This window comes from Diabrotica virgifera, chromosome 4 (assembly GCF_917563875.1).
Source record: "Diabrotica virgifera virgifera chromosome 4, PGI_DIABVI_V3a".
In the NCBI taxonomy this organism is placed as follows: domain Eukaryota; kingdom Metazoa; phylum Arthropoda; class Insecta; order Coleoptera; family Chrysomelidae; genus Diabrotica; species Diabrotica virgifera.
This window is the reverse complement of record NC_065446.1, coordinates 220,293,888-220,319,120: the sequence shown is the minus strand read 5'-3', so window position 1 is coordinate 220,319,120 and position 25,233 is coordinate 220,293,888. Positions and strand designations below refer to the sequence as shown.

Genomic DNA, 25,233 nt, shown 5'->3' with positions numbered 1-25,233 from the left:
AGGAGATAAAACGAGAAAGGAGTTAACAATGAGAAGAAGAAAATTGTTAACAGAATACACTGAGAAGCATTGAGAATACAGGGAATGGCAGGGAAAAAGGAAACGGATGCATATAAAGATCACAAGATATAATATACCGGAGTCATAAAATAGATGTATTGTGAAAGACTCAATACATTGAATTAAAATCACAATTTATAAACTGTTTTACCTGTTTTACGTGGTACTCCTCGTTTTGATCTTTTGTCGTTTAAATCCGTTTTAGAGCTCTCAGCCATTTGCGGGCAATCAAGACGTTTGAATGCAAATTCGTCGTTACTTTGACGTTCCGTAGAACTAGATAATTCTGAAAATGAGATATACTTTTTTCTACTAAATACACTCTGGGCCAAAATTAACGGCCCACCGTAAAAATGGGTCATTTTGATGTCTCGTATTTCCTAAACCTATTGTCCGATTCAAGTGATTTTTTAATATGTTATAGCCTTATTCTTTAGCAACATTGCTCTAATAATATTGTTGCTAAATAGGTAAATCTTCATTTGATTCAGTCAATTTGTACTCTACGAGCTCCCTAGTGGGAAAGTTTTGGGGTAGTTCTGATTTCTTTCATTATATATGGATTTTGGGCTGCTGAATCCGAATATGAGGTTTGCGGACAAAATTTCTTGCCGGAACATTGAAAAAATCGCGAGAAGATCGAAAAAATTCAGCTTTTTTCCGCTTTTTTGCTCAAATCTCGAAAACTATTAACTTTTAGTAAATGGTCTGTTAACAGAAATTAAAGTACTTAAAATTATCTACAAATATCACTATTTACTTTTTTTTCAGACGAACCGTTCGGTCTAAAGTGCAAGTTGAAAATTGTCAATTTTGAACGGTCTTGGCAAAACCCACTTTTTACATTGCAAAACTTTAGTTTTTATTAGAATGCTGTCATTTGATAAATTTCTCCTAGTTTTCTGTACAAATAATAAATGTTAGTTCATAATATGAATATGGTATGTCTCTTCTTACAGCTTCCATGAATCCATTCCATCTTAAAATACCGAGAATGTCTCTGCTTTTCTGTTAGAGCCACAGAAGATCAGGCACAGATGGAGTCACAGTTTCAGTTGGTGTGAACATTCCCTTCGAATCTTGATTTCTGATAAACCTTGAGGTTTTGTCCTCTCAAAATGTATTAGTTGCACAGCTCTCTGACTTGCATAAACCTCAGGTGAGGGTTTAGTTTTTAGCCGAGGAATGGATTGGTTAGGAGCTATTGCATGTTTTGGTGCAATACAAGAAATGCCACCCATGACGTAAAAAGTGTGGTATCCGTCGATTGTATGTCCGTTAACCCTTTCTGTCCCAACGCTGCATATATATGTTTTTGAAAAAGTGGGTCTGTATTCCCAGCCGCCGTATATATACGTTCAAGGTGTTATGGTCTCAATTTACCAAAGCCGAAAATATGCGTTGCTTATAAAATTTTAGACTCATTGGTGTCCCAATGCCGTAGAAATATGTCCGAAAATGTTAGATTATTGTTTCCAAAGCCTCAAAATGTTGGCACCTAAGACAGGTCATGCGGACCCATTGCCGTATATATTTGTTCACATATTTTAGATATATGCTATATTGTAGCACTGGTGGCAACGCTTATAGGTAGCTGCTAGAAGGTGAAGCGTTTGTAGTCACAGAAAAGACCAGAAAAAAAAAAGAAGCGAATCGAGATACATGTGTGCAATATGCGGAGTCGGCCTTTGCGTAATGTCATGTTTTGAGGAGTACCACACAAAAGAAAACTTTTAATGTTAATTTACATTACATTATTTTTTAAGTTAGTTAAATTTTTCAAGTTGGTTTTACTCTCTGATGAGTACTTTTGAAAAGAAAACGTTTAAGTTGGTTAAAAAAACTCATTAAAAAACATGTTTGGGTCATTTATTTGTTTATTTATATGCGACGTATATATAAGGCAATGGGCCACTAAGCATGAAAAAACCTTTGGGATTGAGGGACCAACATGCAAACTAAGGCCTGGCATAGAAAGGGTTAAAATCAGCGTTTTCGTACACCTGTTGTGTAAAGCACGGCTGGTCAATTTTCTGCGGATCGCCTGCGATTGCTGACACTTCCAGATAAGCAACGCGCTTGCTCAAAGTCTAGTAGCGGCAGTAAGGCGCAGATTGTTGGTCTCACCATTCCTTGCAGGGTTGGCCGTTTTCTCTACAAAAAGTACGGCTCAAGAAAATAGGTTGATGTAGTTTCCTCTTTGGGGTTTTGTTCATCCTATACAGAAGCTGTTCGCCTGGAAGTGTCAGCATTCGCAGGCGATCCGCAGAAAATTGACCTGCCGTGCTTTACACAGCAGGTGTACGATAACGCTGATTTTAACGTACATACAATCGACGAATACCACACTTTTCACGTCATATGTGGCATTTCTTGTATTGCACCAAAACACGCAGTAGCTCCTAAGCAATCCATTCCTCGGATAAAAAAGAAACCCACGCCTGAGGTTTATGGAAGTCAGGGAGCTGTTCAACTAATTCATTTTAAAAGGACAAAACCTCAAGATTTATCAGAAATCAAGATAACATATCCGAAGGAAATGTTCACACCAACTGAAACTGTGACTCCATCTGTGCCTGATCTTCTGTGGCTCTAAGGGAAAAGCAGAGACAGTCCCGGCCTCTTTATTAGGACGGAATGGACTCATGGAAGCTGTCACAAGAGACATACCATACCTATAAACTAACATCTTTTTATTTGTACCGAAAACTAGGAGAAATTTATCAAACGACAGCCATCTAATAAAAAATAAAGTTTTGGAATGTAAAAAGTGGGTTTTGCCGAAACCGTTAAAAATTGGCAATTTTCAACTTGTACTTTAGACCGAACGGTTCGTCTGAAAAAAAAGTAAATAGTGATATTTGTAGATGATTTTAAGTACTTTAATTTCTGTTAACAGACCATTTACTAAAAGTTAATAGTTTTCGAGATTTGAGCAAAAAAGCGGAAAAAAGCTGAAATTTTTCGCTTTTTTCGCGATTTTTTCAATGCTCCGGCACGAAATTTTGTCCGCAAACCTCATATTCGGATTCAGCAGCCCAAAATCCATATATAATGAAAGAAATCAGAACTACTCCAAAACTTTCCTAGTCAAAACACAATTTTATTGAATAAATTGTATAGTGGGTGTATGAAACAAAGTGTGTTTTCTTCTCAAATTTCGCATCACTGTGTGGAATATTCTGGCATTTATAAAATACTGAAATCAAAACCCAACTAACTATGGCCTCATGTTTTCTCAACATTCTGTTTTTTATTCATTTGCTTCTGTTGGACCATAAAAAAGTTAGGTACTTTAACAACTAGCCATGTTTTTCATCAATACAGGGTGTTTTTAAATAAGCATGGCAAACTTTAGGGGGTAATTCTGGATGAAAAAATAATGACAGTTTGCTTTATAAATGTATCTCCGCAAATGCTTCGTTTCCGAGATAGTGGAAATTTTTCTGACAAACTGACGATTTATGCATTGCTTTAAAACCGGTTGAGATATGCAAATGAAATTTGGTGGATTTTAAGACGTTATTGCAAATTCCCGCGGGTAGTGCCCGCCTCCGCTAGAGGGTTGATGTAATTTAGTTGAAAACTGGTCTACAAAATGTCCCCCTCACAAATAAATTTGACGAGTTTTTGCATATTTTTAGATTTTATATAGGGACCAAATTATAGGGGGTGGCAACTTTTCAAATTGACACACTGTATAAATATATAGATCCTGACCGGATAGTCTTAATAACTAAGGCCAAACAAATGAATGAAAAAAGAAGGTTACCTACTTATCAGACCACCAGATGTATCTAAGTCGTGAAATAGATGTATTGTGAAAGAACTGATCTATTGAATTAAAATCATAACAAATATACACTACATTTACCTGTTTTACGCGATCTTCCGCGTTTTAATTTAGGTTTAGGTGGCCTTCCGCCTTTTAAGTCGGTTTCAGAGCTGTCCACCATTTTCACACAATCAGGAGCTGTAAAAACAAATTCATCGTTACCTTGATGTTCTGTAAAAGAAAATAATTCTGAAAATGAGATATATTCTCACATTTAACTTCGTAACAAGACTATATAACTACTTATACTCTGACAAGAAATTGTGGAGGGTGACTCAAATGTAACATTATATAGGTTCACAACATTTTGATAGCTCTCCGTACATAATAGTACAACGTTATTGCAAATTCTTTGACATACCGTTAAATATTTAATATTCTTCATTAGCGCGCATACATGGTGGATATTAAATATTTAATTGTATTTCAAAAAATGTGCAATAACAACGTCTTAAAACTCACCAAATTTCATTTGCATATCTCAACTGGTTTTAAAGCAATAAATAAATCGTCAGTTTGTCAGAAAAAATTCAACACCCACTATCTCGGAAACGAAGCATTTGCTGACATACGTTTATAAAGCAAACTGTCATTATTATTTCGTGCAGAATTACCCCTTAAAGTTTGCCATACTTATTTAAAAACACCCTGTATTGATAAAAAACATGACTAGTTGTTAAAGTACCTAACTTTTTTACGGTCCAACATAAGCAAATGAATCAAAAAGCAGAATGCTGGGAAAACATGAGGCTATAGTTGGGTTTTAATTTCAGCACTTTATAAATGCTAGATTATTTCACAGGGTGATGCGAACTTTGAGAAAAAAACACAGTTTGATTCGTACACCCGGTATACAATGAAGATTTACCTATTTAGCAACAATATTATTACAGGAATAATGCTAAAGAATAAAGCTATAACACATTAAAAAAATCACTTAAATCGGACAACAGGTTTAGGAAACACGAGACATCAAAAATGACCCATTTTTAAGATGGGCGGTTAATTTTGGCGTAGAGTGTATTGTATGGTCTACCTACTTATCAGATAGCAAATATTTAGGAGAAAATCCTGTTACAGAATGGTCTTCACTTATCAGACCTAGATGGCCTGATAAGTGAAATAAAAAAAGTTCTTTGTAATAAAAAACATGTTTTTTCAGAAAATTCTTTTATTTTATGCGATATAGTCTTCTTTTAGCTTAATACAACGATTCTAGCATTTTCCAACTTCTTTATGAGGTCCAAATAATACAATTCTTGAACCTCTGCGAAATAGGTGTTTGTTTCGTCAATTACCTCTTCGTTCTAGCTGATTTTTTTATTTATGAGCCATCTCTTCAGATTTGGGAACACATAATAGTCAGAGGGGGCTAAATCAGGAAAATAATATGGATGAGAAGGCAATTCGAAGTCAAACTTATGAATTTTTAACATTGTAATATCGCTTTACCGCTGAGTCGGTACATTGTCTCGGAGAAACAATACTTTTTTGTTCTACATATGGAGCCATTTACTATTGACTACTTACTACAATATTGACTATTCATAGTTTTACCTTTTTTAAGATCATCGATTGAAGTTATGCCTTTGCAATCCCAAAATACAGTAGCCATGAGCTTTCCGACGATTCCAACCCATTGATCAACTCTTATCGGCTTCTGCGCACTTTTGTCAGCTTAAATCCACTGTCGTTCGTGTTCGTTCATTCTGTTCTCTGGTGTGTCGTAGTGAATACAAACACAGCTGAGAAGTGGTCACACGATTATGTTTTCGGTCGATGGTCAGAAAACGCGGCACCCATCGGCAGGATAATTTTTTAATTCAAACCTGCGTTCAAAATATGACTAATGCGCTCTTTTAATTCTTGTGGCCTGTACCAATTCACGCACCTTTACTTTACAATCAGCTAGAACCATTTCGTGGACTTTCTTAAAATTTTCCCATTAGGAGCAGCATTAGTTCCATAATATTTATCCCACTTTTCTTCCGTTGTTGATTTCTCAAATAATATTGTTTAATGAGAGATTGAAAAAAGTTTTTATTTTTCTTCTCCTTCAATTATTGTTGCAGATTCAGGAGCTATGAGAGGTACGGCTCTTGAACAATCAGTATTGGGACCGTGCAAGTTCGGCAAAGCGACACCTGGTTTCTCTGCTCAGCAACTTTCTTCGCACTTGTAATTATATTGGCCAATTATATTAGTCCTGGTTACTGGATAATTGTCAAGGCCATAGTCCAAAAAAATAATAAGAAGACAAAGTAAGATTCATGTTATGTTATTAAAAAGTAAACAATTGTATGTAGTAAATAAAATTAGTTATTAAAATGCAGTACTGCAAGCAAAATACAATTAATTAAATTTACCATTATATAATAATTGCATATCATATCAATATTGTGGAGCAATATATAATTTTTTTTCTTCAATGACAGTAGGTATGAAATGTAAGTCAATTTGACAATTTCAATTGACAATATGAATTATTTAAGAAAGTTGCAATATTTCTCCGCTATTCGCGCACGATCGTTTCTCGTATCCCCTACAAGTACTTGCACATCGCGAATAAATGTAATCTTTGTAGTGACACTGACATTGTCAATTTGCCATTAGAATTTAATATAATTTAAAAGTTCAAAAGACGATTCCAGTTTATATAATAAGAATTGTAAGGCATGAACATTTAATTGTAGATTCTTTGTTTTTAGGTTAGTATTTCATCAGTTGATATTAGTTACGTAAAAATTAAATAAACTTTGTTTTTAGACGAATCACATTGTGTTGTGCTTTAAGACAAATCCAATCTTATAAATCTACAATTCATATACAATGTGATATGTATAAAAATTCGTATACAATGTGATATGTATAAAAACAAAACAAGATTAAATAGAAAATATGGCTTTATGTCGCAATTAGGTCCAGCTACTACACCCTTTCAAATAATGTCACTGGACACAATATGAGCAATATGAGGATTTGGAGGACAAAGATCAACAAAACGATATTTACATCTACTAGTTGACCAGTTTCCTAGATATACATACATAAATATATCCTATGTTCCAAGAATCAATATGCTCGAGACTTCATCAAACTTTTAGAAAAAAATTCCTAAAAAAGAAACAATAGACATCTTGCTCACAGATCAATATCCAGCTTTTAATACGATTGGATTGAAAAATTACCTTAATAATAGAAATATTCAATTAATACTTACAGCGGTAGAGGTAGACTCACCGTTCTCAAACGGTTTAAATGAAAGGCTAAATCAGACGATTGTCAACAAAATAAGATGCAAAATGAATTAATCAAAAGGAAAAATAAATTGGTCAAAAATAGCAGAAGAATGTAGAAATAGATATAATGAAAGAAACCATTCTGTAACAGGATTTTCTCCTAAATATTTGCTATCTGGTGAGTCTACAGACTTGTTACGCCATGAACTAAAAGAAAAACGGTAAAGGTAAAGTTTTCAATCCTAATAGCAACATTAATGATATTGAAAAATATTAAAAATATTACTAAAAGATTTTTAAATTGAAAACTTATTGGTCCATTTTCCTGGTAACACCTCCAAGGCTTCTAAAATTTGCAAGCCAAATGGATGCTGCAGTGAAGACAAAGTGGGGAATTCTAAAAAGTTGCATTCACAACCCCCGTCTGCAGCTTGGTAAAGTTCCAACGGAAAATGGACCTAGTTACTCTATAGGAGCAATACTAATATAAAATAAAATAAAAATGTATACCATTTTTATTCAGTTGCAATGCGAAGGCAAAACAACCTTATTTTTCACTTAGAACAGGGAGCGCAGTCCAGCACTCTGAATCGACGATTTTCGACTCTTATTGGAGTATCCATCGGAGAGGTGTAGGCCTGCTGCTCTCTGCTCGAAGTGACCAAACCATGAAAGTTTATCCCCACACTGCAACTGACGTGTATGGATTAGGGTTGGTCCTAGGAACGCAACTCATCAATATTGGCAATATCATTTTAAAGTCTTCTACTTTAAAATGTATAATACATGCCTGAATTGCCGATATAAATGAGTCAGATTAAATAAATTATTAGAAGAATTTTTTGCTAAGCAACAACATTTTTGTTTAATCTAGTATTATTTTGTATTTTGACAACGACACCCGACTTGGGCGTCGAAACGTTAATAAAATCATTGTTTTGGTAAAATTGTGGCTTATTTCCCATTGAAAATAGTTGATAATATTATTAATGTTGCTATTCTCCTTTTCATGAACATTTTTCAGTGCGTCACAAATTATAGAAAAAAAGGTAAGTCCGTGATAATACACATTTATGACATTTATTCTAACGTGACATTTTAGTTAAATCTGACAGTTGTCAAATTTTATTTTCAATTTGGAATAAAACCAAATCAATTGTGTCTATTGCATTTATAAAATGGTATTTTCTTTCATTTGTATAGTCTTATAAATTGTACAGATTATATTGATAATATTATTATTTTATTTAATAAATAATTCTTTTTTGATTATGGCGCCATCTATCGACAACTAGAATAATCACCGAACTAGAATAATTACCGAAGTATTCCCAGACGTGCCTTTTTTTCTGTCACATACAATTTAATGCGTTAGAGAGAAATCGAAAAACTGTGACGCACTGAAAGATGATCATGAGAAAAAGAATATTAGGATTGAAAACCTAACCTTTCAATTGCCAGATGACGTTAGTCACCTAATCCATACACGTCAGTTGCAGTGTGGTGACAAATTTTCATGGTTTGGTCACTTCCAGCAGAGAGCAGCAGGCCTACGCCTCTCCGAAGATGACTCCAATAAGAGTCGAAAATCATCGATTCAGAGTGCTGGACTGCGCTCCCTGTTCTAAGTGGAAAATAAGATTGTTTTGCCTTCGCATTACACCCGAATAAAAATGTTATGGGCCATTCCACGAACATACGCCTGTTTTGAATTACTTCGACAACGAATACGAAAGTAAATAGCGCTAATAATTATTCCAATAAACAACAATGTAATTTGCAATTTACTTTGGTTCTTCTTATTTTGCACAGTAAAATATTCGTTGTCGAAGTAATCCAAAACAGGCGTATGTTCGTGGAATAGGGTATATACATTTTTATTTTATTTTAAAAGAAAAACATGTATTAACCAACAATTTGAAAGAAGTCAGGAAAATAGCTCTCCAAAGGTCAATAAAATCGCACGAATATAATAAATTTTTATTTGACAAGAACAGAAAACAGTATGATTTTAAAAGAGAAGTTAAGGTATTTGTTGACTATGGAAACAAATTAAATAAAAAGAAAATGCGTGAAATTAGAATTGGTCCCTTTGAAATAGAAGAAAATTTATCGGATTCAGTTTTTAAAATAAATACCAGTCGAGGAACAAGATCAATTGGATTATATCATGTCACAAAGCTCATTCCTATGCTCAGTAACTTTTAATTATAGCGGCTAAATTTTACGAAGAAAATTTGCATTTCGAAGGGGGGTGATGTAAGTTTTGTAGTGACACTGACATTGTCAATTTGTCATTAGAACTGAATTGAATTTAAAAGTGCAAAAGACGATTCCAGTTTATTCACGGTGTGCAAGTACTTGGAGGAGATACGAGAAACGATCGTGCGCGAATAGCGGAGAAATCTTGCAACTTTCTTAAATAATTCATTGTCAATTGAAATTGTCAAATTGACGTATATTTCCTACCTACTGTCATTGAAGTAGAAAAATTATATGTTGCTCCACAATATTGATAAGATATGCAATTATTATAAAAAAGTAAATTTAATCAATTGTATTTTGCTTGCAGTACTGCATTTAATAATTAATTTTATTTACTACATATAATTGTTTACCTTTTAATGACATAATCTCAGTCTTACTTTTTCTCCTTACAATTTTTTTGAGCTATGGCCTTGACAATTACACGTCAAATTTATTTGTGAGGGGACATTTTATAGACCACTTTTCAACTAAATTACATATACCCTCCAACGGGGGCGGACCCAACCCCCAAAATCTTTAATGGAAAAGGGGTTGAGTGATACCTCATTTTAAAGATCGTTCGATTACCTTTTCAAAAATACCTCCTAATTATGTACCTCCGTACATAACCACATACGTTATATTTATTTTCAGTACTTTTGGAAAAATTAAGTGAAACCATACAGATATTAAGTATGGAGTTCATAACCCCAAAACTTTTTTTGGAGTATTGAACTCCAAATTGAATTTTTTTGGGTAATGGAATACTTCTACTGAAAAATCAGTATTTTTTTGGAGTATTTTTGAAAATATCAAGTAAAACCGTAAAGATATTAAGTATCGAGTTCAGAACTCCAAAATTTTTTTAGAGTGTTGAGTCTAAGATTTTTCCAAAAGTACTGAAAAGAAATTTAAGGTATGTGGTATTTTTGAAAAGGTAATTGAATGACCTCTAAAATGAGGTGTCACTCAACCCCCCTTTCCATTAAAGATTTTGGGGGTAGCGCCCGCCTCCGCTAGAGGGTTGATGTAATTTAGTTGAAAACTGGTCTACAAAATGTCCCCCTCACAAATAAATTTGACGAGTTTTTGGATATTTTTAGATTTTATATAGGGACCAAATTATAGGGGGTGGCAACTTTTCAAATTGACACACTGTATAAATATATAGATCCTGACCGGATAGTCTTAATAACTAAGGCCAAACAAATGAATGAAAAAAGAAGGTTACCTACTTATCAGACCACCAGATGTATCTAAGTCGTGAAATAGATGTATTGTGAAAGAACTGATCTATTGAATTAAAATCATAACAAATATACACTACATTTACCTGTTTTACGCGATCTTCCGCGTTTTAATTTAGGTTTAGGTGGCCTTCCGCCTTTTAAGTCGGTTTCAGAGCTGTCCACCATTTTCACACAATCAGGAGCTGTAAAAACAAATTCATCGTTACCTTGATGTTCTGTAAAAGAAAATAATTCTGAAAATGAGATATATTCTCACATTTAACTTCGTAACAAGACTATATAACTACTTATACTCTGACAAGAAATTGTGGAGGGTGACTCAAATGTAACATTATATAGGTTCACAACATTTTGATAGCTCTCCGTACATTTTAATAGGTAATTTAATAGGTAAATGTAAGTTTTAAAAAATCGAGTAGAAATGACCAAGTCGAATTGTAATTATGTACCCGAAATCCGAATGTTTGATATCTATCGCGTCATTTTCGTGTTTGGATTGTCATTCTGTAACTCACATCGTAATCAGTGTAAATCGAAAACATTAACTTATATTTGACGCGCACAGAAGATGGTGGCAACTCCGCACTGAACAGTAAAATTAGTGTTCTGTGACCTGTTTGTTACTGGATCTAAACTTGAAATATGCCACCGTTGCCATATCCTCAATTTTTTCATACTATCACATTACATAAAATTGCCTTTAAAAAATAGTTTTGAAACACCAAAAAAGAAAAGTTTTAAAAAGTAAATAGTAAAATATCAGTGTTACATTACATTGGATACAAAAAACTGAAAAGAGGATAAATGGTTTTAAATCAAAGTTAATTAAAATTTTTATAAAAAAGGAGATAAACTGATAAATAAAAAAGATAAATGAAGATATGATGTATAAATTATTGGTCTAATACTTTTATTTCAAACGTCAAGAATAATTGTGGATCTGACAGGTCAAATCATGGCAACCTGGATTAAGGGCAATATCCAAGACGTAAAATAACGCAAAAGTTTTTCAAATATTGTGACTTTATTATAAGAGATTTTTTTGTGAATTTTTGCACTCATTTGAAAGATAATAATTTTTACTAAAAAGGGGTAGTTCCCAGGGTTGGCTGTATACCATATACTCTAACATGAAATAAAACCACTTCTATGTAATAGGTATATTTAATAAAATCTTAAAAAATCCCAATGGATTGAATAAAATATGTCCATTCAGAACGTTGTTCTGAAGCTATTTTCTTGTGGCATTTTTATGATTGACTATTTATATGGGAAATAAGCCACAATTAAATTGAAAAAAATAATTTTATTAACGTTTCGACGCCCAAATCGGGTGTCGTTGTCAAAATACAAAATACTACTCATATTTTTTTCAATTTAATTGTGGCTTATTTTCCATATAAATAGTTAATCATTCAGAACGTTTTTGGACCTATCAGTGTATCATCCGTGAATTCAAATACTTGCTAAATAGCCCCAGAACCAAAAAATGGTTGTAATTATAATTCAATCTACATTATAATGTTCTAAAATTAAAAAGGCTAAACGCCGATGTTAATAGATATAACCTCCGGGAATGTGGTGAAACTCTAAACGAGAACCTTAACCAACCATCTTGGGTCTACCACTTGGTAGACATCGTTGGCCCAAGATGGTTGGTTGCCCAACGATGTCTACCACTTGGTAGACATCGTTGGCCCAAGATGGTTGGTTAAGGTTCTCGTTTAGAGTTTCACCATGTTCCCAGAGGTTATATCTATTAACATCGGCGTATAGCCTTTTCAATATTACAACATCATACATACACCCTGTATATTTATTTGAACTGTTTATGAAATTGGCGATTACTTGGTAGAAATTCATGTTGAATAATAATAGTACGTTCTTTAACGGTAAAATATTGCAAAACCTCTAAATTTTAAAGAACCGCTTGTATTGACATGCAATTTGGCACACACATAGCTAACACGTCAAAGAAAAAAAGTGATATTGTGCCAATGTGTGCTTTTGCCCTGGGGGTGGTTTTCACCCCCTCTTGGCGGTGAAAAAGTATACGTCCAAAGTAAGTCCGGAAATGGATAAACTGACTAACTTTTGTTCCATAGAGTTTTTTCATTAAGTCAATACTTTTCGAGTTATTTGCCAGTGAATACGTTCATTTTTTCAACAAAATAACCACGCTTTTAGACGGTTTTTCGCAAATAACTCAAAAAGTAAGTATTTTGTCGAAAAAAACATTCTTACCAAAAATATAGCCTGTAAAAAATTTTAAAAAAAAATCGAGTATATACCACGTCTCTATACCTAGTAGAAGCAGAGTTACATCTAATGAAAAATAGGTTCATATTCGTCAAATTCCAAATGGAATACTTTAACGTGAAATAACCAAAAATGAAGCACATTTCGGGGAAAACTCATTACAACCTATTTAAAGTGTTTAAAAAAAGCTTCATTTTTATTTTATAAAAAAAATTTCTAGCGTCAAAAGTAAACAAGTTACGCTCAAAATAAAGCTAGTCCTTTTTTTTTGGTAAAAAAATCGGAAAAATCACCTCCCAATTAGTAGGTATCTCAAATGAACTTAATCGTTACGACTTCACAAGTTTTTTGACCCGTGTATGTATTGTTTATATTTATGATCTGTAGGTTTCATCGGTTCAAAGTCCTTATTTTTGAAAGGGCTGTAGTTAAAAGGGGTTGAACAGTCACTGATCACGATAACGAGTCACTGAAATCTTAATCAATTTTTGTCTCACAGAAAAACAAAAAATACAGGATATTCAGAGAAGCAATGCTGACTTTTGCTCTTACAGATCTTTGGCATCTCTAACAATTTTTAACTTATTTTGAAAAAAAGCATATTTTTCAAAATTAAAATTTTTAAAAATATTACTTTAAAACCAAATTTTTTCAAAAATAAGCACTTTGAATCGATGAAACTTACATATCATATAGACATAACATAAGTAAAATAATTTATGGAGAGGTAACGATTAATTTCATTTGAGATGCTAATTAGGGGGTGGTCTTCCCGATTTTTTTTGCCAAAACAAAAGGGACCAACTTTATTTTGAGCGTAACTTGCTTAAATTTGATGTTAGAAACTTTTTATAAAAACAGAAATAAAGCTTTTTTTAAACACTTTAACAAAGTTATAATTGATTTTCCCCAAAAAGTGGTTAATTTTTTGGATATTTCATGTCGAAATATTCTATTTGAAATTTGGCGAATATGCACCTATTTTTCATTGGCTATAACTCTGGTTCTACGAGGTCCAAACACCTCACGCGTACACCATTTTTTACTTTTTTACAGGCTATATTTTTGCTAAGAATGTTTTTTTCGACAAAATACTACTTTTTGAGTTATTTGCGAAAAACCGTCTAAAAATGTAGTTATTTTGTTGAAAAATGAACATATTCAGTCGCAAATAACTCGAAAAGTGTTGACTTGGCGAAAAAGCTCTATAGAACAAAAGTTACCTAAAATTAGTCAGTTTATCCATTTCCGGACTTATTTTGGACATATATTGTTTCACCCACAAGAGGGGGTGAAAGTCACCCCCAGGGCAAAAGCACACATCAGCATAATATCACTTTTTTTCTTTGACATGTAAGCTATGCGTATGCCAAATTTCATGTCAATCCAAGGGGTTCTTTAAAATTTAGAGCAAAAACCGTGAAAGAATGTACTATAAAGCAAATAGTAAAAACACAATACTTATTTTTAATTCATATTAATGATTAAAATTAGAAACTTACGTGTATTAGGTTAAATCTTTTTCGATGATAGCGATGTTCGATCTAACTCAGTCTCACTCAGATTTCCATTATGTGACCTACAAATGTAATGGATCAGCATGGCCTGAAGAAAATACACTTAAACCACTAATACATTAGTAACATCGTTAAGAGATTACATAGTTCATAAAACTTTGTCAAATAAAAAAGATGAGGCGTCATGGCTCATCTCTAATTATTTACTCTCTATTTGTAGGCTATTGATTATGTTCAAAATAAGAGAGCTAAAAGGAACTACAACGATAACGGGATTTTATTATCTCATATGGTCAATGGACCTCTAAATTTGAAAAAACCGCGGAGTGGTACCTTTTAATTGGGTGCGTTTTTGAGAAAGGGGTGAATTAGTCCCTAGGCACAGGGTGAATTAGGGTGAGTTCTATGCAGTTTTGGTACAAACACGTCTACAGGAAAATTGTTCCAGGTTAAATTTACTAACGAAATATCACATTTTAAAGTCAAAATTATTTTTCTTTACAAAAATATATTAAAAAAAAAGCACGAAAAAAACACGAAAGAAAGCAATTTTGTTCTATGTCCCATAACTTTTTTCCACGGAGATATAGGTATAGGCATTGCTTGAGTGAAAACTAACTTCCATTCTTCCTCCTTAACGAAATTTGGCAAAAGTCTCTAGGATTTACAGTTCCCGAAATAGGATTTTTCAAAATTAGCCGCTCACAGCATTTTTGGGACATTTTCCCCATTATTTCGCAAACATTGTTCTGTAACTCTTTTCTACGCATTTATAGGTATATGCAATGGTACATTTAGTAGAAACAGAAATCCATTACCTTTAATATGGTGTATCGTAAAAGATTATGGCTCTTTTTAAGCAAGTTATGCTTTTTCAAGGTTTTATACTTTTTATAATTTTTGATATTTTTAATGATTATTTTTTAAAGCTATTTTTAAGCAAGATATGGTTGTTCAAACTTTTATACTTTAATGCATTTTGACATACTTTTCGATTATTTTTAAATTTCCCATTAAAACTTCTTTATTGTATATTTAGGTATATAAATTGTACAATAAAAAAGAAAGCTTATTTTCTTTACTTTAGAATGGTGTATTGCAAAAAATTTTAGGACTATTTTTAAACAAGATATCCGTAGGATATCCAAGGGTATCCGTAATTTGAGAAAAGGTTTTATTTTTTTATTTTTTTAATTAAAAGAATATAATTGCATATTATAACATATTTTTTAATTCCAAATAACTTTTTTTGTAACACTTTTCGATATTGTGAAATATAAAGGTATTTTACTCTTGAGCTAAATTCATATTTTTTAACATACCTCAGACACTATTGATAAAATGTTATATCTGATGATTGCATCTTAGGTTTTAGACTATGCAGAGTATTTTATAAAGAATATATTTTTTCATAAAGTTAATAATAAAACAGTTTTTCATATGGTTCCAATTTATTGGGATCTATTGTATGTGTATGTCACATTTTGAAGAAGCATATCTTGCTTAAAAATAGTCCTAGAATTTTTTACAATACACTATTTTAAAGTAAAGAAAATAAGCTTTCTTTTTTATTGTACAATTTATATACCTAAATATACAATAAAAAAAGTTATCAATGGGAAATTTAAAAATAATCGAAAAGTATATCAAAATTCATTAAAGTATAAAAGTTTGAACAACCATATCTTGCTTAAAAATAGCCATCCAGCCTTCTACAATAGACCATTTTAAAGGTAATTGAGTTTTCTTCCTATAAAATGTAACATTTCATATACCTAAAGCTACGTAGAAAAAAGTTACAGGACAATATTTGAGAAGTAACAACGAAAATGGGCTAAAATCGCCGTAAGTGGCGAATTTTGAAAAATTATATTTTGGAACCTGTAAATCATAGAGACGTTTACTAAACGTCATTTTAAAGAGGAGGGATAAACGTTATTTTTCGCTGAAGCAATACCTATACCTATATCCCCATGGAAAAAAGTTATGGGACAAAAAACAAAATTGCTATCTTTTATGTTTTTCTCTTGCTTTTCTTTTGAATACATTTTTGTAAAAAAAAATATTTTTAACTTTAAAATGTGATGTTTCGATAGTAAATTTACCCTGGAACAATTTTCCTGAAGACGTGTTGGTACCAAAAGTGTATAGAACACACCCTAATTCGCCCTGTACCTAGGGACTAATTCAGCCCTTTCTCAAAAACGCACCCCTTTAAATGGTAGCACTCCGCGGATTTTTCATATTTAGAGATCCATTGACTATGAAACAATAAAACTCTGTTAACGTTGTAGTTCCTTTCTGAAATACATAATCAATAGCCTATTGCTAAATAATGGAGCAATTAACTAATGTGAGATATCTGTCAAATACATATAAAAATAGCCTAAAATTTTACATATAGTCCATTGAAATGTTACATTTAGGGTTGCATTTCTTAGAGGAGTCAATTTTATTTTTTTAATGTGTAGGGGGGCTCAGTATAAGCTTAAGTTCAAGTTTTTGGGGTCGCCACCCTTGTCCCCCGGCAGCCATATTGGAAAAAGGGGTGCAAAGGGCTTTCGCGCTGTATCTTCTAAACTAGCAATCCTACAGAAAATTTAATAGCACATAAAATGTAGCAAATTAAATTTTCTACAATTTTATATCTATTACTTTTTATAGTCAAGTGACCAACAAAAAAGTTATAAACAAAAATATGAGAAACTTTTGTAAGAAGTTTCCTTTTAGAGGTTATAACTTTTTTTCTGTTCATTTCACAATAAAATATCATCATAGCGATTTTGTAGAGGATTTTTCAATGAACAATTTTCACTATAAAGTTGTTTAATTTTATTTATTATCTAGGTTTTACAGCGCTCCAATCTTGACCAGATTCTAGAATTCTCTCGAATACACGCTTTATCTTTGGTCGCTGTAAATATTTCCTTTTGAAAATTTTATTGTGTCATCTTTGAAGTATGTAGATAACAATGAAATTTGTCCAAAATGTTTTAACAGATTAAAAAAGGAGTTGTTAGTTTTTAAACATTTTGTCATTATATTTCGTTAGTTTCATGTTTACTTAAAAAAGTTGAGTGACAAACTTTCTAGTTTATAATTTTAACCAACACAACAATAAAATATAATTCATGAAGAAGTTTTTTGGAAAATTTTAAGTCAAAATATACAATAGGAAAAAAGGTATGTTACTTCATAAACAAGCGGCACACCCCAAAAAACGCTTATATCTCGAGATCCTGACCACGGTATGGTGAATGGCTAATTTTGATCATACTTTATGATTTTGATATCAAAAATTCGTTTTTTGCTCTTCTTAAGAATTTTGCATTTTGCGGTTGCGCCATTCTTCTTCTGAACCGGCGAATTTGTCCTCAAACAACTTCTTGCGCCTTTTCTATATTATATGCTTAGGGTTATAAGTTTTATAGTGGGGAGAAAGGTCAAAAACAGATTAATAATAGCATAGGAATGTTAAAATCATAATAAATTGTATGAAAAAAAAATATATATAGATAGAAAATTAAGCCTACCTTTTTTTTATTGTATCCCTATGAGCATTCGAGAATCTGGTCAAATTTGAAGTGATGTAAAACCTATATAATTAAACAACTTTATAGTGGAAATTGTTCGCTGAAAAACCTTCTACAAAATTGCTATAATGTTATTTTATTTTAAAATGAACTGAAAAAAAGTTATAACCTCCAAAAGGAAACTTATCAAAATTTTTTTACATATTTTTGTTTATATCTTTTTTGTTGGTCACTTGACGATAAAAAGTAATAGAAAAAAAATTGTAAAAAAATTTAATTTGCTACATTTTACGTTTAATTAGATTTTCCGTAGGGTTGGCAGTTTACGAGATATAACGCAAAACCCCTTTGCACCCCATTTCCAAGATGGGGGACAAGGGTGGCGACCCCAAAAACTTGAACTTAAGCTTCTACTGATCCCCCCTACACATTAAAGAAATAAAATTGACTCCTCTAACAAATGCAAGGTATGGCTTAAAAAATGTAACATTTTAATGGAGAAATATATTTAAAATATTCTTAACACGATTCATAAATAATAAGTACCGTCTAGACTCCTCCTTATTACCATCAGAATGATTCTCTTTATTTTCCGCTAATTTATTTTCGTCTAATTTTCTTTTGCTCCGTTGTATAACTTTACCTAAAAATTTAAAACAAGGAAAATACAAATATTCTCGTTTGAAAGCTGTATATTTATTTAAACAATGCTATTTAAATGCATTATTTTTTTTTTCGAATCCTGGAAAAACTAATAAGTATTTTTGAAACATTTAAACGCATAACGAAATACATATTACATTATTACCGAGGGTCGAAACTCCCTTATAGGTCTGGATCCCGCGTATGAAAAAAAAGTTGATTAATAGCAAGCTGAAAATTTGTTAATAGCTTAAGGGTGTCTAGTCGGACAAACTTTGATATATGGGAACACTGGAACAGGGGAAGTTTTAATTGTGGAACAGGTTAAAAATTTGGAACGGTCAGACCACGAAAACGGTACATGTATTTTGTCCGACAGAACAGACTTAAACTCTCCGAACAGAGATTAAACTCTCATGCAAAAATGAGACTGCTATTTATCACCAAATTGGCGTTTTAATGAGTGGAACATGTAGAATATGTCAAATGACATATGACAGGTGATAAATAGCAGTCTGATTTTTGCATGAGAGTTTAATCTCTGTTCGGAGAGTTTAAGTCTGTTCTGTCGGACAAAATAAATGTGCCGTTTTCGTGGTCTGACCGTTCCAAATTTTTAACCTGTTCCACAATTAAAACTGCCCCTGTTCCAGTGTTCCCATACATCAAAGTTTATCCGACTAGACACCCTTAAACTATTAACAAATTTTCAGCTTGCTATTAATCAACTTTTTTTCATACGCGGGATCCAGACCTATTAGAATAACCAAAAAGTTTCTTTTGAATGAGATATTTGAAATTAAAAATGACTCAAAATTTTTAATTTTTTTTTGTTCACGTCTGTAACTTATTAAAATAAACATAGAAGTTTTCAGGGACTTTCGGCCCTCGGTAATAATGCAATATTTCATTCTGCATTTATAAATTTTTCAAAGATACCTATTAGTTTTCTCAGAATTCGAAAAAAATGAATGCATTTAAAAAACATTGACACGGAATTTTGTGCCTACGCCCTTAAATATTAAAACTTACCTTTAGTTGGTTCTATTATTTTCGACGATTTATCCCTGTTATTTAATTCGTTCTCAGTTTTTTCGGACGTAGATAGTCTAAAAATTAAATTGAAATATAAAAGTTATAAGTAAGTAAAATTTAATAAAAAATTTTGGTCTTGGTAAAAGGTATATTATTTTAAAAAGCCCTATAGGGCTACAAACATCGAACAGAACGTTTTCGCTCTAAAAAGAGCATCATCAGTGTTGCCTAAAATAAGTATAACCATATTAATTATCAAAATGTTGAACTTAAAGTGATGACCAAGGTAGAATCAAAGTTTGGTTATACTTACAAGAACATGGTGAGCCAACCAAAAAATACGAAGGTCAAAGCCTTTCAAAAATGGACTAAAAAACTTTGAAAGGCTTTGACCTTCGTATTTTTTGGTTGGCTCACCATGTTCTTGTAAGTATAACCAAACTTTGATTCTACCTTGGTCATCACTTTAAGTTCAACATTTTGATAATTAATATGGTTATACTTATTTTAGGCAACACTGATGATGCTCTTTTTAGAGCGAAAACGTTCTGTTCGATGTTTGTAGCCCTATAGGGCTTTTTAAAATAATATACCTTTTACCAAGACCAAAATTTTTTATTAAATTTTACTTGTAATTAATGGTATACAGCCAGCTACAGGAAATTCTTCCTAGTGGATTTTTATAAGTAAGTATCCCGCAAAACTTTATGTACACTTGAGTCCAGGGTTCTTTACCCGTGCGTCATCATTTAAAGCATACGAAATAAGTCGGAAATTTACTAAACGCAACAGCAAGTGTCAGTAAGTAGCTACTGCTCCGATCACGGGTTAAAATTTGACGTTATCAAATAAATAAAATGTCAAATGTAAGTTTTGCTTTAAAATTTTGGTGCAAAATTACAGCTACATTTGAAGTAGCTTAATCAATTCCATTAATATCATTAGTGATTAATAAATAAATAAACAATTTATAAAAAATTCAATGACATATTTTCTTTTTGTCATTTCATTCACTTTAACGGAAACTTAACACAACCTTATATTCTTATTCCTTAACTGCCACTTAACAAAACTTCCTTGACAAAATAAAAGAGACTTACAATAAAATTTCAAACTCCAATATAAAATTAGTTGTGAAAAAAAACTGTTTGTGTAATATAAAAAACTTCAAAATGCAAAAATTAGACAAAAAACATAAAAAAATTCAACAGACTGACAGCCATAAAAGTAAACAAACCAGAAACGTCACAAAGAATCTGAAAACATTCCTAAGCGTGTTTTTTGTACCTATCTCTTTTCAATATACTGAGACTAGAGCGTTCATAAAAATAACATGTGTTTTTACTTAATAACAGGCGGTAGCTGGTTTGTCTTTAGTTTCATGCGTGGAAGAGAATGATGCTAGATAAAAAGTATGTCGCTCTATCTCGCCAGGTATTAATGACGCACCGGTAAAGAAACCTGGACTTAAGTGTATCTGTCATTATAATAAGGCATGATATTGAACCGACTGAACAGACGAGATATAAAAAAAATCACTATAAAAAATTAAAAAGAATGTTCGCAACATTTATTAAACAAATAAATGATTTTTAAATAAAAAATAATTTTTTAAGTTAAATTATGGCTTATTTCCCATTTAGAATAATAAATTACATAAATTTTTTTTTTTTTTTATTATCTCCCTTTATTGACAATCAGATATAAAACAAACATCTATAAGTCAATTTGTTGGTCTTACATTAAATTAAATTATTGTAAATGTGGTGACGTGGAGAGGTAAACATCCAGCGATGTTTCCTCAGTTACCTCTTAGGTCGGAGGGCCAGCTTCTTCTTAGTCTTCTATTGTGGACAGGTTGCAGTAGTGGATGAAGTAGTGGATTAGGATGGTCTTCTAGTTTGTTGTGGTGTTTTCTGTTGTTTTCTCGGATGACTTCGGTTACATATGGAATTTTTAGATCTGTGTGTAGAGTTTGGTTTGATACATACCATGGTGCATTAACTATTGCTCGAAGTATCTTGGATTGCGCTCTCTGGATAATCACAGTATTGGATTTGCTAGCACAGCCCCACAGTTCAATGCCATAAGTCCAGATTGGCTTTATCACTGCTTTATATATTAGCAATTTGTTTTCTATTGAAAGATGGGAATTTCTTCCAATGAGCCAGTAAAGTTCTTTGGTTTTTAGGTCAAGTTGCATTCTTTTCTTTGTTATATGGTGTTTCCAGTTGAGTTTATTGTCAAAGTGTAGCCCTAGATATTTGACTTGATTACTTTGTGGTATTTTTATTTGATTGATGGTTACTGGTGGGCAGGTTCCAGTCCGGAGAGTGAATGTTATATGGGATGATTTTGTTTCGTTTACCTTAAACTTCCACTTCTTCAGCCATATTTCAAGTGAGTTTAGATGCTCTTGGAGATTTTGTGTTGCTGCAATAGGATCGTCATGCTTGGCAAAAATAGCAGTGTCGTCTGCAAATGTCCCGATGGTTGTTTTATCATTTGTAGGCAAGTCATATGTATATAGTATGTACAATAATGGTCCTAGTATGCTCCCTTGTGGTACGCCAGAGTGAATAGGCTTGTATTCCGAGACTTCTTCATTAACTTTTACTTTAAACTGCCGTTCGTGTAGGTAGGCTCTCAGTAGGTTGTAGTAACTTGCTGGAAGAATTCTTTTTATTTTGCATAACAAGCCTGGATGCCAGACTTTGTCAAAAGCCTGACTGATGTCTATAAAGGCTGCTGTGCAGTACTGCTGATTTTCAAGTGACTGGTTAATGGCGTTGACTATGCGATGGCATTGTTGTATCGTTGAATGGCTTTGTCGAAATCCGAACTGATGATCTGGGATCCAATTTTGTGGATTTATTTCTGCATTTATTCTGTTTAAGATAAGTCTTTCAAGCAACTTGGAGATTGTTGGTAATAAGCTGATAGGCCTATATGATGAGACATCTAGAGGGTTTTTGCCAGGCTTTGGTATCATAATTATTTGTCCAATTTTGAGTGCTTTGGGCCAGTAGTCACATCTAAGTATTGCATTGAATATGTGCAGTAGTTTAACTATGCCCTTTTTGGGTATTTCTTTTAACATTTTTGCGGTTATCAGATCTTCGCCTGGTGCCTTCTTTGGGTTTAGGGTGGCAATTACGTCTCTAATTTCTTTTGGAGTAAATAGTTTTATTCGGTCCTGTATCTGTAGTGGTTCTTCTAATATTTGGTTCGCTTCTGGTACTTGGTCGTCATTTAGTGGAGTAAAAACTTCTGCTAAATACTCGGCAAATAGGTCAGCCTTTTCTTTATCACTTTTTGCCCATGGTCCTGGTGGTGTTGAATTTTTACGTATTGGAGGTAATGCTGTTATTGGCTTTCTCTTACTTTTTATGGGCTTCCATATAGAGTTGTCTTGTCTTGAAAGATTGGTGATATAATTCGTAAATGACTCATTTTTGACTTCTTGCAGCTTTGATTTTAATTTGTTGCTGATGCGATTGTATCTTGTTCTGCTGTCTGGTGTGTGTGTTCGTTGCCATGCAGATCTGGCCTTTCTTTTTTCAGCTACCAGTTTTTTTATTTCTAAAGGTATATTACTTATGTTTCTGTTGGGACTACTTTGTGGGGTAGCTGATTTAGCTGCATACTGTAGTATGTTTATAAATTTGTTATAGTCCTCTTCTATTTCTTCCGGTTTTTTCAGCCTCGTTGTTATTTCGATAGTATCGTGAATTATTTGTCGGTAAGTGTCCCAGTTTGTTTTATTGTTGTGCAGGTGGAGTTTTGGTTTTTTAGTGATAACTGTTGTACTTACCGTTGCTATTATTGGGCTATGGTCAGTAGTTAGGTCATAGCTTGGTGTTATATCTGTATAAGTTATACCGATACCGTTTGTTATGAAGAAGTCCAATAAATCTGGTTTTTTGTTGGGATCGGTCGGCCAGTATGTTGGTGTTCCCGTTGAGATAAATGAGTAATTCTTATTTTGTATAACATGTGCCAGTTCTCTGCCTTTTGTTGTTATAAGTCGTGACCCCCACAAGGTATGCTTGCTGTTGTAATCTCCCCCAGCAATGAATTTTGGTCCTAAAGTTTGGAAAAATTCTTCATAGTGTTCTCGTTTTAGATTATGGCGAGGAGGGCAGTACACAGCTGTTACGTTGACATTATATGGAAGTGCTTCAACGCTTACTGTCGTTGCTTGTATGTGTTCTTCTTTGTACTTCAGTAGTTCATGATGTTTAATATTTTTTTTGATGAGTATTGCTGTACCTCCGTGGGCTGTGCCGTCAGGATGCTCAGTATGATATAGTTTATATTTAGGTATGTTAAAATAAGTTCTGTTTGTGAAGTGTGTTTCACTAATTAAAAATATGTCAATTTTATTTATGTCTAGAAATATTTTCACTTCTTCTGTATGGCTTGGAAGGCCGTTGGCATTCCATTGGGCTATTCGAAGAAACTTAGCCATTTATTTCATTTTGTTCATAAGCATGGTAAGCATGTTGAGGACCATGCTATTTTGTTGGATTAGTTGGTTGAATAGATTCTTGAATTCTTCCAAAAACTTGTTTAACACAGTGGTTGTATCTTCTGTTTGGTTGCGTTTAGTTACTTCAGCATAGCTCATGCCCTGGGGCAGTGGATTGGATAGTTGTTGTGTGTTTCTTGTGTATATATCATTTGTGTAGATTGCTGATGGGTTTTGATGCTCTCCATTGTTTTTATTGCTTCCTTTGGTAAGTTTCTTATAGTGATCACATCCCTTGTAATTGGCTGGGTGGCCTCCATTGCATAACGCACATATGGCTGGCGTCTCCTTTGACTTTTTGCACGTGGTGGTATTGTGTGAGCCTCCGCATTTTACACAGACGTATGGTTTATTACAATATGATTTGGAATGTCCATATTGTTGGCATCTCATGCACTGTATTATACTGTTTTTTTGAGTTCGTGGAGGTTCTATGTGTACTACTCTGTTCTGTAGGCCTGTTATATTATAGACATCTTTGTTGTTTTGCGCGGGTTCTAAATCTACAAAGAAGAGATTAAGTGGTTCTTTGGTTTTTTGTTGTTTTACATTAACTATGTTTCTCACTTTGTGCCCTAACTGAGATAGCTCACTTTTTATGTCATCAGTATTGGTTGAGTGATGTAAGTATCTGATCACGATTCTGTAGGCTCGTTCTTCTTTTAGTTGGTACGTGTGATGGTATATATTTTTTTCCTTGAACTCCTTAACCAATTTTCGGTATATTTCTGGTGTTTCACAATTTATTTTGACAACGTTGTTTATTAAACTTTTTGTCTGGTATTCTTCTTTTTTGGCTATTTCCTCTAATTGCTTTGTCATCTCTTTGAAATCCTGTACCCCGTGTACAAATATTGGTGGAGGTTTTGGTATTTTGTTGGTTTCGACGTTTCCAATATTTTCTTCTGTTTCTTTCGACAGCGGTTGGAATCGGTTACCTGTTTCAATTTCGCTTGGATTTGGTTTGTTGTTATGTATTTTCTTTCTTTTATTGCTTCCCATGACTTGCCAAGCGTTTTTACTGTTTGTCTGATTTTCTTCTTCATCTTCGCTGGTTGATGTCATATAGTGAGTTTCTCTGTCTT

The 25,233-nt window shown here is 32.9% G+C and overlaps 1 protein-coding gene across 8 annotated transcripts in view; it reads right to left on the bottom strand.

Annotated features, from left to right (window-relative positions):
* Nucleotides 1-228: 228 nt before the first annotated feature.
* Nucleotides 229-25,233, bottom strand: part of LOC114326396 (putative uncharacterized protein DDB_G0286901) — an 84,186-nt gene continuing 59,181 nt past the window's right edge. For 2 of the 8 annotated variants that reach the window (XM_050648689.1, XM_050648688.1), the window contains exons 9-14: nt 19,615-19,691; nt 18,487-18,583; nt 14,393-14,469; nt 10,715-10,813; nt 3,935-4,033; nt 303-346 (exon numbers count right to left, since the gene is read on the bottom strand). In XM_050648689.1, the coding sequence (XP_050504646.1) occupies nt 14,403-14,469; nt 18,487-18,583; nt 19,615-19,691 (241 nt within the window). In that variant the 3' untranslated portion in view covers nt 303-346; nt 3,935-4,033; nt 10,715-10,813; nt 14,393-14,402. Of the gene's footprint in view, nt 347-3,934; nt 4,067-10,714; nt 10,847-14,392; nt 14,470-18,486; nt 18,584-19,614; nt 19,692-25,233 lie in introns of all 8 variants that reach the window. The other 6 variants (XM_050648690.1, XM_050648684.1, XM_050648682.1 and 3 more) reach the window with 6 other exon arrangements.